We start from the raw sequence: 16,617 nt of genomic DNA, 5'->3' as shown, positions 1-16,617 counted from the left end.
GGAAATAAGCACGTATAGGGACAGGAGAATCAGGTGCGCGGAGACACAGGTGCAACTTTACTGTATATTGTTCTCAAATGTTGGAAAATGGTTGAGAAAAGACAGGTAAGAACTCGTGTCTTTGTTAAATTTGGGGTTTTATTTTGTCTAAATAATGCAATTTTATTTCGAAATTTTAGCCAGGACATTAAAGCCTTATTGTTAAGTACATTCAAAGTTGAAAAACTACTGTAAAGTAGTTTTTCCTCATTATAGCGAACAAACGTTACGAAAATATACAAACCTGTACATATTATAACGTAATTTGTTCATAAAGTGTTTCTAAATAATTGAATAATTAAAAATTAAAAAAAATCTTAAAGATAAAAATTTTTGTATGGAAACAGCTATAAACATTTTTTTGTTAGAAAAGTATGTATATCATGAAAATGTACGTATACATTTGGTTTTGTCTCCATCATAATCAAAATTAAAGAAAAAAAAATCAAATTTAGGCGATTTTTGAGAAAAATATAAAACCGATAAAGAAAAATGTATTCTGATATCATCCGGCTCTAACCCTAATTAATAACGATTAGTATTTAGGTCTAATGTCCTTTAAAATTTCATGACCCTAACTTGTTTTATTTTTGAGTTACCATAAAAGCAATATTGTGAACACACACACACATTTTCTGAAAGAGTCATTTTTTAACTCCTGAGGTCGAGTTATGTCAAGATAGTTCAAAAAATGAAGTTAACAAATTCGCATCGTTACAAAGCTTCATCAGTGGGGAAGCAATAATAAAATTAAACTTTTTAAACAAAATAATAACTAAAATAGACCAGATAGACTTGCCCTTTAAAATTGGTAAACGTTTCTCAACATTTGGCACAATATATACACTTTTGGAATTGAAGGTTTTAAAAATGTAGGTATCCTAAGAAATTTTATTTTTGAAACCTCTGATAATCATATTTATATATTATATTTTTACGCTTTGATGATATTTTTATAATTTATTTATTTACATAGCTGTATCACGTTTCAACTGATCAGGCTTATGCCGTTATGGAAATTTCTAAAGTGATTGAACGCCAAGAACCAAAAATCTGTATACTTGAGGGACCGCCAGGTGAGGCTTTAAATTTTGAAAAAGGTGTGAATTTATTTGAAAGTCTAATATATGCATACATTCTTAACAGGTACAGGAAAAACAACAGTATTGATTGACGCTATTTCTAATGTCTTGCTCAATAAAGAAGAAAATTCGTTGAAGCCCAAAATACTGGTATGTGCTAAGTCCAGAATGGAAGTTGACGAAATTGTGTTTAGACTGGCTTTTGCGAAGAAAAAATTACAGCAAGGTAGTATCATTTTGATTAAATACTTTTTTCTATAATCAAGCATTTTAATTATACAGGGTGATTCTTTTATTTTGAGACATCGAAATATCAAGAAATACGCATCTAATGAAAAAAATTCCCTCAGGTGGAAGGAGGAGGGTAACTTTAAATTTCAAATGGAAACTTATGTTTTTTATTGCTGATTCAGATTCTCCATAAGAAAATGCGTAATTTTTATTTAAAAAGTTTTTTCGATTAGCGCCAAATATTCCTTAATTTGCGATAAATCACTGTTGACTGTTAGAGCAATGCACTTCCAAACAAAAAATAAAAAAGAGTTGTTGATTCTTTTCATGAGAGCTATTAAATTATAATCACCTTAATTTTCAAAACCCTTTTCACTCACCTGAAAAGGGATCTAAAGTGGTGTAGAAAAATTAACTTTGAAACGCAAGCTTCTTGTTTTGACTCCAAGTATGTAAGCAGTTAATGAATGAACTACTTTGAGCGTTACCCAGGAACAACTACGTGGACTTAGTAGTTTTCTGTTCCCTTTGGGGTGCTTGTTTTCGGCGAGTGCCCTTGTCTCTCACAATCGAGCTGCTTTTTTTCATGAACATCTTACATTAAGTCCTCAAAATGTTGTCCCATTTCGATGCACATGTTAATCTGTGCTGTGAGTTGTTTGCACTTCTTGGTAACCTAGAGTTCTTTAAAAAGGCTCACAAGATGAAATTCGGAGACGTTGGGTCTGGCGATCCGGTAGGCCAATTTATCGGACCTCCTCTACCGATTCAGTGACCGTTAAATTCGCAAATCAGTATTTCACGCGCGGTTACTGAATAATGCGCTCGATAACTGTCATATTAAAACCATTTGTTCTGTCGCACTCCAAATCTTAGGTATTCATACAATGTTTGAAGTTTATTTTCTAAAAAGTGACATTATTTATCACTCATTGAAGTACCATCAATAAAATACCGAACAATAGGTTGTTCTCCAATTATTGCACACCAAACATTCACGGAACAAGGAAGCTGACGTTCAACTTCGCGCTACCAAAGTGGGTTTTCTACACTGCAATAATGCATTTTATATCGATTGACCGTACCATAGTTCGAGAAAGACGACTCGCCTGAGAACAATACTCGAAAAAAAGAAATTCGGTTTCTATTGTATCTGCCAAAGCACCCATTGACAAAATGTCAATGTTCTGAAAATCATTACCATGAAGTTTGTGAAGCAGTGAAATATGGAAAGGATTATATTTATTATGTTTCAATACCCTCGAAACACTGCCTTAAGACATTCCGGAGTCACCACTTAGTTGTCGGGTACTAACATGGGGGTCATGAGCGGTTGCAGCTAATGGTGGTGAATTTGTTGACAACCCGGTATAAAGAAGCACGTGATCGTACATCACAACCAAACCACTAAAATCAAAGAATCTAAGAAATGATCTATGGTATGGGACTCATTATAGGTTAATCTAAGATGACCTGTAAGTTTTGGTCTAGTATCATTTGTTTTGTGACAAGGAAACACGTATTGTGCAATGAGTGTAGTTTACGCGAGACTCTTTGAAGCCGTGTATCTGTGCACGCATCCAAAAGGACACAAAATGACTTTCACTTTTTAAGGATGTGTGTGAAGCAGTATAAAGAGGTATAAAAAGTTGATGATATGCCAGACAAGGGTTAGATGCGTATTCCCACGAAAAAGAAGAATAAGATCATTATTAAGCTTTTTGAGAAGCACTCCACGTATAATTTGCGGCTAGACCAAAAAGTTTTGTCAAGAAGGCTACAGACGATACGCCATTTGAGATCTGCCAGATATGGATAGAGGAGTACGGTGCTGAAACTATTCTTGAACCCGGAGCACATTGAAAAGCGACTGGCACGGACGAACGAAAACATCCAACGCGACCGGTCGTACGGCTGTGATAAAGTCTACAGAGAAATGGTTTGGGCAATGGAATTTAGAATGGATACTTCAAGAAGATAACTACTCAAAACACCGCAGCCGCCTGTGCAGCCGATGGGAAGAGGAAAATAGGACCACTGTTTTAATCTGGTCCTCGTAATTTCCAGATTCAAATCCCACAGAAAATTTGTGGTCTACAATGAGGCAGCAGCTTTTGGAAAAGCGTGTCTTCAACAGCAAACAGCTGAATCGACAGCTGCGTGTTAGTTGGAGATCCTTCCCCTGCACTATGGCCAAATGTTTGGTGAAAAGTATGCCCCGACTGTGATACGCTAAGCGTATCACAGTTCCAAAGAAACCGACCATTTCTTTATCTTCCGTTTGGAAGCACATTCTTTAAAAAATCACCAATGTCATTTTTCGCCAGTGCAGAACCATCTATTGTGATCGAAAAAAAAACTTTTCAAATAAAACGTACGTATTTTTTATGGAGAATATAAATGTGGAATAAAAAATATGGGGTTACATTTGAATTTTTTAAATTATCTACCCTTCCGCTCCAGGGGTAGGATGTAGGGTAAGTTTTTACTGGGTGGTTTTCCCCCCTCGAAAACAAAACGTTTTTATTGAGGACCTTTTTTCGTTAGATGCATATTTCTTAAGATATTTTGATGCCTCAAAATAAAAGAATCATACTGTAAAATTATAATATTTTGACAGGTAAAGATATTAAGTTGGTTCGTATTGGAGATCCAGAAACGGCGAGTCCAGAAGTTAAACAATTTACATCTGAAGTATTAGCTAAGCGACATGTCGATCTGGGTATAAAAGAATTCTTATTAGCAGAGGAAGTCGCATTATCGCGGAACGTATGCATAAGAATTTGTATTATTTTATTGTTAAAATGTATATTTTATTTGAACTGAAAAACCTTTTTATTCTTTAAGAGTTCAAATCTAAATGTTTTAATTAAGTTTTTAACGCTTTCATTGGGGTTAATTATCTGAAAGTGCATGCTATTCCTTCCAGAAAGAAGAGTACCGAGAACAACTAAATTCACTCTATTCCGATTCTAAAGAATTAGAAATTCCCTGCGATGCAATAAGATCTCATATTCGCGAAACATGCTTTGAAATTCTAGCGAGTCGCATAAATGTAAGATAAACTTGAAAACGAAAGGGAAAAATATAATCAAAGTCTTTTTCATAGTTAAATTAAAATTTTCTTTCTCCAGGTACGTAAAATTTCTGAGGAAGAAGTCTCAAAACTCATGGTGTTCGCCGAAAACATGATTCTATCAGAAGCAAACGTAATTGTCTGTACACTTTCCATGCGCCTCGCAAATAAATTGGATGTCGTTTATGGGTACAGTTTACAACTTTTTTATTTAATAGAAGTTCCGTTTTATCTGTTTTACTATTAGATTATAATTTATGAGGTAAGATGGCTTCTTCATTCATTAATTTATTTTTTACATGTATGTTCAACAGGAAAACGGGAAAAATTTCAGTGTGTATAATTGACGAAGCAACTCAAATTTCGGAAATTGAAATATTAAAACCTCTCACGTATGGTGTAAATACTTTAGTTTTATTGGGCGATCCATTCAGAAGTTTAATAGTTGGAAAGTCTTATATTGTATGTATTATAATATTAGTACAGTAATTAAAATAATTAATTTAGATAAGATAATTAATCCTATGTATAATTTGGATGTGGAATTAAACAATCAGTTTTAATACATGCAATTTTTTCAGAAATCAAAGAAACCAAAGAAAATAGATAACGCATTATTTTCGCGAATTAAAGCGAATTACGAAGTATTGGAAAATACCCCCACATTCTCATTGGACCGTCAGTACCGAATTAATCCGAATGTGGTCTTTTGGCTAAATAAACTTGTCTACAAGGAATATATGAAATCTGGTTTCCCAGCTATGAATTATCCACTATTATCTTACAAAGTTTTAAACTTATTTCCTTATTGTATTCGGCACGATGAGCCATTATTTGTGTCGACTTTGATTTCCTGTATCGTCCAGTTTGCAAAAATCGACCGAATTATCAAGCCTATGAGGATTGGAGTAATTCTGCCAATAACTACGTTTAAATCTGAAATGATTTCCAAGATTAATACAAGGTGAATATACAAATTGTTCACATTAAATATCGTGGTTCTGTTTTAATTGAAAAACTGTTCAGGTTTGACGCTTCAATCATTAAAAAGTTTCGTTTCTGGATGGTGCATATTTATTATACCATTAAGCCATATCCCTTTCGGGATGAGCTGGACTCACTTGTTGAGGAAGGAAGTAATGGAGGGGGGGGGGCGGTGTATATATTTTTAGATTGATCTAGAGTTCCCCGTGTTGCTTATTTAAATAACACCTTCGTTCCGCAACACTGAACCGACCCGGGTAACTGATTAATCTCTCTAGCGATCACGACAGTTAAAGAGTTTCACAAAGTCGTTATGTAAAGTTCTCTACTCAGGCCTATTAGTTGCCAAGGTATTTTCTTTCATGCGTTGTTCACTCCACTGATCCACACTCCACTTCATTATGGATTTCCAGATTTTAACGTTAAAAATTAACTATTTCAATTGGAAAGTCTCATGAGTTAAAGAAATGTGAACGCTCAACTAAAACTTTATAAACTATTTTCAATTTTACATTAACTTTGAAATAATTTATTTAGAATTATTATTTATTAATTATTCATTCTTTTATTTTTATTTATTAATTAATTATTATATTCAGATTTAATAAATTTCAGATATTTTTTCAGTCGCAAATTAAAAATTTGAAATTTTTCAATTAATAAAAATATCAATTTCTTAATATTTACATATATGTAACTGCTCATTGAAATTCTATAATTAGAAACAAATATTTAAGACTAAAAAACATTTGAACGTTACAATTTTAATTATTCTATTCAAAAACTTTTAAATTATAAGTAAAATTGTTGAATTTAGATGTATTCAAAATTAATATAAAATTCGAAATTATTTCAATTAATTTAAACGAATCTACCTATGTATAAAGCCTCACTATTCATACCGAACTTATCTTCAAATATCCCAGGGTGGCATAAATAAAGACAAAATATAGACAAATTAATTTTAAAAGAATATTTAAAAAGATTTTCAAAATTGTCAAAAATGAATCTGGAATATTATAAGGAAATATTTGCAATTTTGCAGTAATAAAAAAATATTAGAAAAGATTTGATGAAGAATATAAATAATTAAAAATAATGTTTAGATGTTTTAATTTTTTTAAATAATTTCAAACTTGAAAAAATCTAAAACAACATGTAGATTTTTCAAGATTTTGAAATAATAATTTAACTTCTAATTCAAGATGTGTTCATTTTATTTTTAAAAAATGACAATACTAAATTTTTAATGTTTTCAGCTTAAAATTTCTTAAAACTATTTGCAGCTCGGTTTTCATTACTATATAAATAGTTGTAAAAAATTTTCAAGAGAACAATTTTTTAGCCTTAGAGTTCGAATTTTTAATTTCATTGACCGTGAAAAATGTTTGCCAACCGGGAATAAACTGGGATATGACCGGGAATTTTTTTTTCTATCATTAAAACGGCCAACCTGGCTTTGCTATTTGCATATATTGTTTTATTTGCTTGTGGGAGCCCTCCATTGACTCTGTACCCTTTCAGGACTTGCCCCAAAGTTTACCTCTATCCACCCTTTCAGTCTCTTTTTCTAGTTCAAAAAATTCACAGACAATTTTTTTATGTTCTTTCAAACTTGATTCTGTGATGTGCCTCAAGCAGAATATTTGATCCGTACATGATCAGCCTGGCATAAATCGACTTGGGGCTTCCCATATCTTTTCTGATGTTATTTTCATTACCAAATGAATAAGCCTTTTTGAAAATATTTTACTTGCGGTACATAGTAAGCTGATACCTGTGTAATCATTACAGTTCCTTTTATCTCCCTTTCTTTTGGATATCGGGACGATAATCGCTTTTTTCCAGTCATCTGGGACTTCTTCCATCTCGATACATAAATTTATCCACTTGCAAAACCTGTCAGTTATGTAGTTACTTTCGTATTTAAGCATTTCAAACTTAATATTATCTACACCAGCAGCCTTACCATTCTTTAAGTTCTTAATTATATCCCTCATCTACAAAATCGAATTGCATTTTCTCTCTCTTCTGTTTTGATTTTAATTTTGCGTCCCTTGACTAATAGTTTTATTTTCCTCTTTTTGTCTCTGTAATCATTTTCAAGTCTATTTTTTCTTCATCATTAAGGCCTATGATGTTCAACTTTCTTTGATACGCTTCTTTATTTCGTGGGCGGCTGTTTGGATATCAACTCACCATGCATCACCAGACATTCTTTCTCCTTGACCTAAGTTTGTTTTTGATTCCAGAAGAATAATTATCAGAATTGCATTTGAACCCCCTCGTAACCCTTGTATCTTTAACTAGTTCTCTTAGCCTTTCATCCGTCACAAAAAAATCAATTATACTGTGGATATCTCCTCTGCACCAAGTGCAAATGTGGATCATTTCATGCCTAAACCAAGCGTTTTTAATAAACAAGTCCGTTTCTAAACATAAACTAACTAATCTGTCTCCTAGTAGAATGATTCTTTCACCATGATCTCAAGTACCTATAGTATCATTTAAAGTTTCACAGAAGTCATTATTTACTTCATTCCTTTCACCATCAACCGGGGCGGAGCACGCTATGATAAATAATTTTCTGATTTCCATTTTAATTCTAAACCACAACAGTCTACGAGATACCAATCTATTGTATCTGATATGCCGATATGCGATATCTAGCTTTTTCGCGCACATAGTTTGATGCGAGAAATGTACTTTGTGAGCCGAATCATGTCAAAATTAAGTCCTTGAAATGTCCTTGAATTTTGTCTTTCCTGAAAAGTCCGTGAATGTCATTGAACTTTCCATATTCTCTCGAAACCGATATTATTTTAAAATATTATCAGCAACTAACCAAAAAAAATGTACCTCAACTCGGCTAAAAATTACATGTATACATTCGTGTGTAATGATATTTTTTTCGAAACGATTCTGGTAAAATAGATACGGTTGTCGAAATAAATATTGTTTCGTATTTCGCGCGCGAGTACACCACGCCTCCTGCCAACACAACTCTCTCTCTAATTTTGACTCTGAGACTGGCTATCTACATGGACGCGTTTTTGGTTTGCCATTGCGCATTCGTAGATGCTGTCTTTCGCTCTTTTGCACTGATAGAAACAGGCAGAGTACTGTGTTTTACACTTGGCGCAGGCAAACGCATGTCTACGTAGATGCCCGTATATTTTTCTAGACAAAGATGACGCTATAGAGAAGAAAATAAAATGCATGTGTCGCTGTCGCACACAAGATAAAGCCTGAACGGCTGAGCCTTTCATTGTTGTGCTTTGTCCAACCAAACAGCAGATACGTAACGAGCCGGCACTATCAGTGATACGTGGTGTTTTATACTTCGAATTAATGATATTGTTAGGTAAGTAAAGTTTAACAAAACTCAAATATATTCTAAATAGACTCATCTAGCGTAGCTATACCGCTCATTCAGTCAGTGCTGTACTGCGTACCAGAAGTTGTTTGCTTGGCGACTCTCTGGGCACGTGTAAAAGTTTAGTTATTTTTAATATTATGCACGTGGGCACAGGTAGTAGTATCCCAGAAAGTTCGACACAAGAAGAAATTGCCAAAGGAAACTCGTCTGCGGTTGCAACTTGTGTAGAAAGTGGCAATATAACTGTCGAAGCACCTGATACGTCAAACAACGCTGTCAGTGAACTGAAGACAAAAGAAAATCACAATCAGTACCTTGTGAAAGATGAAATTACGAAAGCTGAATTTATATGGTGCATACAATATCGAAAGTGACTTTTCCGGATAACCAAATTGCGAGCAAAGTGAATTTAGGTAGAACCAAAATAGCGTATACGATTGTATACGGAATAGCGAAATACTTCAAAAACGAAATGATGAGTTTGATGGCGAACACTGCAGAGTTAGTATTAGGTTTCGACGAGAGTCTGAATAAAATCAGTAAAAAAAGCAGATAGACATCGTCTTCCGGTTTTAGGGCAAGACTAAAAACGAAGTGGCCACAAGATAATTTACATCTGCGTTCTTGGGAAAATCATCTGCCCTTGATCTACTTGAAGCAGTTAAAACTAGCGTGTCTACGGAAGTATTGGTGAAAGTTATAAAAATCTCGTTGGACGGTCCAAAAGTTTACATAAAATTCACCAACGACTTCCAATCGAATTTGAACGAAGTCTTGAAAAACAAAACGTTGCTCGAGCTCGGTTCGTGTAGCTTGCACACAACGCATGGAGCTTTCAAAACCGGGTTTGAAAAGACTGAGTAGAAACTGATCGATTTCTAGAGAGCTGCTTACAATCTATTTAAAGACGCTGCATCTCGAAGAGCTGACTACACCACTGCATCGGGGTATACAGCATTCCCGAAAAAGTTTTGTGCTATACGGTAGCTTGAAAACGTGTCAGTTGTTAGAGACTTGATCGATGACAAGTTCCTACCTGCAAAACTAGCTTTCTTAGATCGGTAGCTGTTCAGTTTGAACCGTTTTTGAAACAATTTCAGTGAAATAATCCTTTGGCGCCATTTCTGTATGACGATCTGCTTTCGCTCATGCATAACATTATACAGAAATTTGGCAAGACAGAAATAATAGGCAAACACAGCGTCATGATTCTGGACTTGAAAGACAAAAATAATCTTCTGTCACCGCAACACATCAAGATCGGGTATTCCACGCAGGATGTTCTCAATGGATTGAAGGATCTGACGAATGACGAAAAATTAAAGTTCAAAGACCAGTGGCGTGAGTGCTACCAAGCTATCGCCGTGAAGCTGCTCAAAAGATCGCCACTTAAATTCTCTCTGGTAAAAGGTCTTTCTTGCTTGAGTCCTCAGATTATCCTTATCGAAAAAAACATCGCACAGCAGAGATTAAAAATTGTTTTACGTAAACTCGTAGAAAATAAGAAAATTTCAGGTTCTGTGCAGCGGACGCAGTTGAACTCGAATTTCGCGAATTTGTTCGAAAGAAATTATGAAAGAGCAGATGCGCTCCTTCGATCGAGCATCGATGCGCTTGGATCATTTCTGGATGAAAATCATTGACGCTCATGGTTCGGAAAGATACATCAACTTGTTGCTGTTCGTAAAAAAATACTCATTTTATCGCACGGCAATGCCACTTTAGAACGAGGGTTCTCCGTTAACAAAGATTGCGTGGTTGAAAATCAGCACGAACAGTTGTTGATAGCATAGCGTATCATTATTGACAAAATCGTTAATATAGGAGGTTTAAAAAAACTTGACAGTATCAAGACGACTTATTCAGTACGCACGAAGTACCCATTCGAAATATAAGGAGGCTTCTATTCAAAAGAAAAAATATGAGGATGATGAGGACAAGGCTCGTTCAGCAGAAAAACTATCTAAAGCCGTTATTAGAGAGATGGAAGAGAAGAAAGCCAAAATCATGGACGAAGCCTTGAAAGTATCCGCCTGTATCAAAGAAGAAATACTGAAGGAATAAAATTCAACGTGTTGATTAAAAAACAGGATCGCTAAAACCAAATATTTGTGACCAACAAATTATTTGAAGTGAGAAATTTGTGATTCTGTGATATATAATCTTATATTCTGAAAGATAAAATATTTATTCTGAAAATGTCCTTGAAATGTCCTTGAATGTCCTTAAATTTCATAATGACATTTAACTAGACACCTTGTTAACGGTGTGACAAATCTTTTTATTATGTCGCAAGACAAACGTACTCGGCTTTTCGGTGCCAAATATCGAACAAGAAGAGTGGAAAAAGAGGGGAAATTCGAAAGAGAAAGTGGTACTTTTAAAAAGTATTTGAAAACCATTAATGTTACTAGTGATGCTAGTGATAGAGTTTAGTGACGATAAATCAAGTTTATCGCCGTCCACTTCGACTTGTCAAGACAAACATTTTGAGAGCGGGGTACATAATAGATCATTAGATACCGACGCAGCTTTACTAGTAACAAAAGTCGAGATAACAAAGAAAACGGTCGCAATTTCGAATATGGACTTGAATTCTACCAGTACGGAGATTTCTCCATTTCTTTTAGTCAAAGAAGGACCAATATGAATGCAGACGTCGTTATAATGAATCATACTATCAGAGGCGTATGTACAATGGGGATATGATTTCGAGATCATGGCTCATCTACTCGAAAAGCGCAGATTGCCGTGTTTTTCTTTCGTTGTAAACTTTTTACCACAATTCAAAGCGCTGTAACTTCGGGTGGTTGCAATGATTGGAATCATATCGGGGAAAGACTCAGCTCACACGAAAGGGCAAATCACATTTAGGTGCTCACAAACAGTGGACTGAATTAGCATTGAGGGTGAGGATAAACAAGACAATCAATACTAATTATTAATGCAGGTTGGAAGATGAAGCGCGACATTGGCAAATGTGTTAGAGCAACTTCTATCAATAATAAATTTTTTGACAAAACAATATTTAGCATTTAGAGGAACTTCGGACAAATTATATTTTCACAACAATGGGAATTTTTCGAAACTGGTTGTGCTTATTTCAAAGTTTGGTACTGTTATTTTCGAGTACCTTTTAACCTTTCGAGGACCGAGATTTGAGAGTTGACATAACCCTTTAAAAGTGCCCAAATTAGTGTCTGGTATCATTTATCAACTATATGCTAACTTCATTTCACATGGCGAGCCGAAATAGCGGTTTTCCGGTCCGGTAAGGTATAGAAAAAATTGTGTAGTGTAAAATCTTATGACATTGCTGAAATTCGGTGAAAACATTACCATAGTGGTTTTTGGAATCTAAGCTGCTTTCATACTCAATGAAACCATGCACTTCTAAAAACATAACGATACAAAAACCTCTCTTTCTTAGCTCTAGCCATAAACTGCGAAGCAAAAACAGCTGGTTTCTCGAGTTGCTACGAACTTTTATTTTTTTCCAAACGATGGCGCCACTTGTTTATTTTTTTCATTTTTTAAATTGTAATATAAAATATGAAATTTGGTTAAAACGATAAAAATGTATAATAATTTTCTAAAATTGCATAACTCTGACAGTGTTCGACTGTTTGGTACTGTTCGGGTATCGGGTCCACTACCTTATTTCTGATTTTGAATTTTTTTGCTGTCTAATAACCTGGTATAATAGTTTGAATCACACAAAAGTTGCAAATAAATTGCTTCAAAGCGTTGATATGAATTTTTCAAGCGCCATTAATTAGCTAAAAGGAGTTTTAAAGTACTTAAAAACGTATAGAAATGGCGACGGGTTTGCTGTAATACTAGGCATTGAGTCTGATTTCAAAAGTACTCAAAATGTTCGACCATGGCAGCAGAAAACACAATTTTTGTATGAGTCAGAAGGTCAAACAGTACAGGATCCTAAAACAAGGTTTAGAGTCGATTTCTTTTTCTGACTCTGGATGTGACAATATCTTCCATAAAAGAGCTATTTCATCAATTACAAGCTCACAATTCGCACTTCTCCTTTCTCTATGACATAAGTGCGTTGAAATATATATGTTGAAATCAGGATCGACTGCTATCACAACGTCGCGATTGCCCTGAGAACACTACTCATTCTTCTGATCACCGTGGATAGTAGCGAACGCAGTTTTTCAAAATTAAAATTTCTTAAAACATATTTAAAATGTACGATAAGTGAAATGTGTTAAGTGGACTTATCAATTATTTCGATTGAGTTCAAACTTGGTAAATATTTAGACTACAAAGAACTCGTACCTGGTTTTGCTGCATTCAAAGCTCTAAAAGTGAATTTCCATTGAAATTGTGCTTGACCTTTTTAACAAGTATGTTTTATATATACAAAATCACGCTAACATTTTCGCCGATCGTCATATTGAGGGATGGTGTTGAACGAATAGTATTAATAAAAAAGTAAAACCTGCCGTTGAGGCATTTTTTTGTCTTAAATTATAATTTTTTCCGGCAAAACTTTCTACATGGGGCAGTGCCGGTTGGTATCATCAGTCACCGACGCATATTTTTAACGCAAGTCACGTGTTCTGTTGGGATCAGTATGCCTAATATTATATTTTGTGCTACATAAATTAATTTATTATACAATCATTATTATTATGATAGAGCGGCATAGTTTTAAGTTTGCGCAGGGCGGCAAAATGGGCGGCGCCGGTCCTGATGGAGCTACTGTATATCATTATTTTGATTGGTTCAGCATCTTACAAAATGTTAAGTTTTAAGGCCACAGAGCTGTTTTAAATGGACTTTCGATACACAAGAGCGCCAAAATAAGATCGACTGATTTAGTCCTTCCTAGGACTGCCTGCCCATGCAGTTTGTCAGCACACAGGCAGTGTCAACAGACTGTTAACGTTTCCTGAGACTGCTTTAGTCGGAAGGCCAGTATGAGACAACCCCCAAAACTGCTATAATATTGGCGCTCTTGTGTACCTTTTGTCAATTTACTGATATGTTTAGAATTTTCTGTAGTATTTGAAAAAATGGCTGTGGCTACGTCTACCGAAATTTTAGTACACATCTGGGTTTTTCTTTACGAACATCAGGACCTAGAAAAGTAGCTATTTGTATAGAAATTTCGGTACGAATATCTGGATTTCTGCGGTAAAAGTAGACACTGCCTTAAAAAATATATTATCTTAAATTAATCCAACAAACCCATTTGAAAAATTCTACATTTTTTAATGTCTTCTTTCTGAGAGACTTCATAACTTCATTTTTAATGTACTAAATCAATCTTCACTTCCTCACGATCGGAATTAAACCTTTTTTATTCTTAGCATTTACTATGTTTAATTTTTCTATAACAAAGTTTTTGCATTTTAAGAAATTACTTATTTTTCATAAGAAGCAACAGAAACACGACAGTCTGTATGGAAAAATGCATGGACATGAAAGAAGATAGAGAAGTATGCACGGACAGAAAAGTATGGCCACAAATAGTTAGCAAAAAGAGTTTCAGTAGACTGAAACCTTTGTGAGGCTTTTCACTTAGCGTGATTGCTAGAGAGATTAGTCAGCAACCTGGGTCGAGGGAGTCATGTCTACCTGGAAAGGGAAATGGCCTAATGTTGTAACTTATTTTTCGTTTATTCTTCACATTATTAAATACACGTGGATGCTAAATTTAAATGAAAAATCATTAAGGAACATAAGTGTGCAAAACAAGTTCTAAAAATTTAAGGACACCGTAAATGCAGCCAATCCCTCAATTGTCCACTTATGAGCGTTTTTAATTAGGTATGTTGAATTAATTTTATTTTTTATTTTTATTCGCTTGGAATTGCTCAATTTTTTCTGCATTCAATTTCCATAGATAAAATACAAAAGAAATCAATACTAAATGATTTCAACTTAAAAGTTAATTGTAAAATATTTAATAAGATAAATGTTTCAAACTTGAACGGATCTCGAAAAGCTATTGTTAATTTTTAAAAGTTAAGTCAACGAATGGCTCCTACAAACAATAAAAACAATATATATGCAGATAGCTAAGCGAGTGTCAGCATGAATGTGAAACTGAGTGACTGTCGATATTATGCAAAGTGTTAGACAAAAAAGCGTCATGTTATCATGGCCATAATTATATTCATTTTTCCATGAATATAATAAATGGCCATGAGGACATGACTCGAGACAGTGAGGGTAGGTCGTTTAACTTTCGCAGATAATACATAATATTGTTATGGCAGTCAACAGAGAACTTCCAAAGAATGTTGAGCAAACTTTTTACAAGCATGAAGAACATGGGCCTCAGAATTAACGAAAATAAAACAAAAATTATGGTATTTGAAAGAAAGATGTGAGAAAACAATATGCAACATTGTCCTAAATGATGAGAGAATAGAACAAGTTGATAAATTATTTTACGACATACATAAAGTATATTACAGTACAAGTCCGATAACTTGCCGTCCGATAAGTGTACACTACCCTTAAAACGTCATCACACGTGCGGCACGCACACTAATTATGGTTCTCCCACTATTTGTGCTATTTTGCTTATGATTTGCGCCAATGATTTATGCATGCGCACCTAATATCGTGCTACTAGAGGGGGCGTCTGATAAGTCCTTAATTCTTGGAATTTTCCGCCCCTACAGCCCCGAAGTTGGAAAGTTATCGGACTTGTACTGTACAACAATGGCCAATATCAAGCCGTAGTAATGGTTGCTAGTGGAAACTAGCAGGGTGTTTATTGCAACACTTCAAAATATTTTTCGGGTTTAAGATTTTTTTCCTCGAATACTTTACGGTTAATAAATAGCCATGCAAAATTTTAGTCAAACACCTCAAAAACTTTGGATGCCGTGGGGGAGTAAACAGCGGGCGGACACTCGCAAAAGGGCTTCTGTCTAGAACTACGAAACTCTAAAACCCTAAAAAATGTATTTAAAAACGTCAGTGTATAGTACGTACAGATTGTTCACTGGAGCGAGACAACAGGGAAATGACAGTGAATACTCAGAAATTCTTGAAAATGTTTTGTGGCGTGCTCTTTCCCTCCACGTGTTTGACAGAAGTTTACCACTTTCTACAAACACTGTAAATTCGTAAATCTGAAACGACGCGCCGGAGACTTACGGTCGTCCGCACTTAACGCCCATGGCTTCGCATCCGCGTTAATGTGTTTGTTTAAGGGAAAGCGCACGCCCGACCTTCGATTTTATGAATATTAACCCTCGGTCCCAGCTACCCGCTTCCTCGGACCTCGTAGGAGGGACTTGCCCTTTCCACCGGATTTTCCGAGGAGAAGCGCCTCGTAGCTGGGGGGTCTTTCGGCACTCTAGCCCGAACTCGCAATTAGTTAACAACTCGGCCTTCTGCCAGTTCCGCGGTTTTGCGTTCCGCCGAGTCGCGCAGTATTGTAACCCTATGTATTTTGTGTTAATTACTTTGAATAAATCGCAATCGTTTATTCACCTATATAGCGTTTAGCAGAACACCTTATTTCACCTTACGCTCCCGGCTTCAAATTGGTGACCCCGACGTGATCTTAATAAGGTGAAACCAAAAAGTGATTTTTATAAAACTGAAGTTTTCTTTTTGAGAAGTGAATCGTTTTAACAATGCCAGACAACGTTGCGGCAAATGGCCAGGCTCAAGCTAACAGCGCTGGGCCCATCGTCAATGTGCAAACGCCGCGACCCTTCCGCCCACCCGTGTTCCTCGAAAACAAAATCAAAGTGTGGTTTACGCTGTTGGAAGCGCAGTTTGCTACTTCAAACATTGAGGATGACAACGCGAAGTACCACAACGCGATATCTTGT

General features: G+C 35.2%; 1 protein-coding gene across 2 annotated transcripts in view; it reads left to right on the top strand.

The window, feature by feature from the left end:
* LOC117170272 (probable helicase senataxin) overlaps positions 1 to 16,617 on the top strand; it is a 128,668-nt gene that overhangs the window by 92,595 nt on the left and 19,456 nt on the right. The window contains exons 10-16 of one of the 2 annotated variants that reach the window (XM_033356931.1): positions 1,016 to 1,115; positions 1,186 to 1,347; positions 3,973 to 4,121; positions 4,282 to 4,407; positions 4,487 to 4,617; positions 4,743 to 4,890; positions 5,010 to 5,392. In XM_033356931.1, coding sequence (XP_033212822.1) covers positions 1,016 to 1,115; positions 1,186 to 1,347; positions 3,973 to 4,121; positions 4,282 to 4,407; positions 4,487 to 4,617; positions 4,743 to 4,890; positions 5,010 to 5,392 — 1,199 coding nt within the window. The remainder of the gene's footprint in view (positions 1 to 1,015; positions 1,116 to 1,185; positions 1,348 to 3,972; positions 4,122 to 4,281; positions 4,408 to 4,486; positions 4,618 to 4,742; positions 4,891 to 5,009; positions 5,393 to 16,617) is intronic. The other variant, XM_033356932.1, reaches the window with a different exon arrangement.

Source organism: Belonocnema kinseyi, chromosome 3 (genome assembly GCF_010883055.1).
Source record: "Belonocnema kinseyi isolate 2016_QV_RU_SX_M_011 chromosome 3, B_treatae_v1, whole genome shotgun sequence".
Classification (NCBI taxonomy): domain Eukaryota; kingdom Metazoa; phylum Arthropoda; class Insecta; order Hymenoptera; family Cynipidae; genus Belonocnema; species Belonocnema kinseyi.
The sequence above is the reverse complement of the archived record's forward strand: the minus strand, read 5'-3'. Positions and strand labels throughout refer to the sequence as shown.